The sequence below is a fragment of the Nicotiana tabacum genome, chromosome 6 (assembly GCF_000715075.1).
Source record: "Nicotiana tabacum cultivar K326 chromosome 6, ASM71507v2, whole genome shotgun sequence".
NCBI classification, from domain to species: domain Eukaryota; kingdom Viridiplantae; phylum Streptophyta; class Magnoliopsida; order Solanales; family Solanaceae; genus Nicotiana; species Nicotiana tabacum.
Genome location: NC_134085.1, coordinates 201976728 through 201978333, shown reverse-complemented (window position 1 = coordinate 201978333; position 1606 = coordinate 201976728). Strand labels below are relative to the sequence as shown.

The 1606-nt window shown below is 35.5% G+C and overlaps 1 protein-coding gene across 1 annotated transcript; it reads right to left on the bottom strand.

Moving 5' to 3' along the window:
- Window positions 1-656: 656 nt before the first annotated feature.
- On the bottom strand, window positions 657-1136 carry LOC142182286 (uncharacterized). Its single transcript, XM_075256483.1, has one exon. It carries the CDS (start codon window positions 1134-1136, stop codon window positions 657-659), a length of 480 nt encoding a protein of 159 aa, XP_075112584.1.
- Between the last annotated feature and the right edge of the window lie 470 nt (window positions 1137-1606).

Below are 1606 nucleotides of genomic sequence, written 5' to 3'. Positions count from 1 at the left end.
GCTGGTTTGATTATTCATTGTGTCTTTAACTCATTTATCTAATGTTCTTGGTTATTTGTGTTGAATCAATCCACATATCTTTAAAATCATGTATAAATTTAATTATTATCCATTTTAAGAGTAACGCAATACAACCACAAAATATAATTAGGAAAAACATATACGTAGTGTTATACAAATTGTTTATTTGATGAACAACACGATAAAGTTAACAATGGTGGCTTGGTGGTAGTAGTCGATGATTATAGTATTAAGGTGACGATTGGGTTGCTAGCGTGGTATATGGAGAAGATTGATGATGATGACTACATTAGAGGTGGTTGGAAATGGTAATTAATTATGGATGACTGGTGGCAAAGGTGATTGTTCGTGATGGTAGTTACAAGTGATAGTTGTACGGTGAAGGTTAGTGATTAGCGGGCAGTGGTTGACATTTGTATAAATAGATAATAATAGCATATTAGAGATGGGTGGTGGTGATGGTTAGCGATAATAATAAATTTAATAGTGATAAAAGTTATATTTACATAAATTTTAAGTAAATAATATTATGATATTAAGGCTCTGTAAGAGCTAATATGATTGTGAAAGAAAAACATTAAATACACTTGATAAGTTTTTTGGGGGTTAAAAGGGGGTGGATATTTGTATAACTACTAAACAAAATGTACATTACAGAGTATTGTCATTGTCGGGGTACTATAGTTCCCCCAACAGTGTGATGTTTTGAGATACAGTGTCAATATCACATGCCAAAACCTAACAACTTCAGTTTCTAGGATATCTGCCCAAAATAAATCATTTACAAACATCGGAGGAACTGCTAGTAAGCTGGATCTACCCAAAAGAGTTGGCTTTGCTGCCTCTTTTGCTATTGCATCTGCCACCCTATTCTGCTCCTTGTACGTGTGCCTCACCACAACCCTGTCCATCCTTTGCATTAACAACCTGCATTCACAAATCGTAGGATCATATATTAGGTTACCTGTAAGTAGCATTTGTATTATTTCTGCCGAATCGGTGTTGATGTCCAAAGGGACCCAACCATTTTGTTCAGCAAGTTGCAGTCCTTTTAGGAGAGCTTTCAGTTCAGCCAAAGTGTTGGTTGTAAGTGGTATATTCTCCATATACCCCATAATCTAATCCTCATTGTGGTTTTTGAATACTCTACCTATTCCTCATATGCTCGGGTTACCCCTACGGCCCCATCTGTATTCAGCTTAAAGAACCATCTTCTTGGGAGCTCCCATTTTATAGTGATTTGGAATGTTTTTTTATGGTGGTATTTTTTACCAAATTAAGTATTCAGTTGATTTAGAGATGGTGTTGGTAATGTTGATTCTATCTTTTTATTGTTGAACAAGTTGTGGTTTTTGCATAGCAAGATATGCCAGAAACAAAAGGGAAGGATGTTTTCCCAAGGAATGTGTTCATTAAAGGGTGTGTTTCTAAGTTTATTCCAAGTTAAAATCCATTGTTAAGATGAAAAAATGGGGTTCTGTTGCCTATTCTCAATAAAGGCCCTAGATAGCAATTCCCACCAGAACTGGGCTGCATTAATGTATTCAAAGAAGATGTGGTCACTTGTTTGTTCAAAACTCTAGCA

What these genes read in the sequence shown, in the direction of transcription:
- LOC142182286 (XM_075256483.1), bottom strand. Translation starts at nt 1,136, where the DNA reads ATGGGGTATATGGAGAATATACCACTTACAACCAACACTTTGGCTGAA.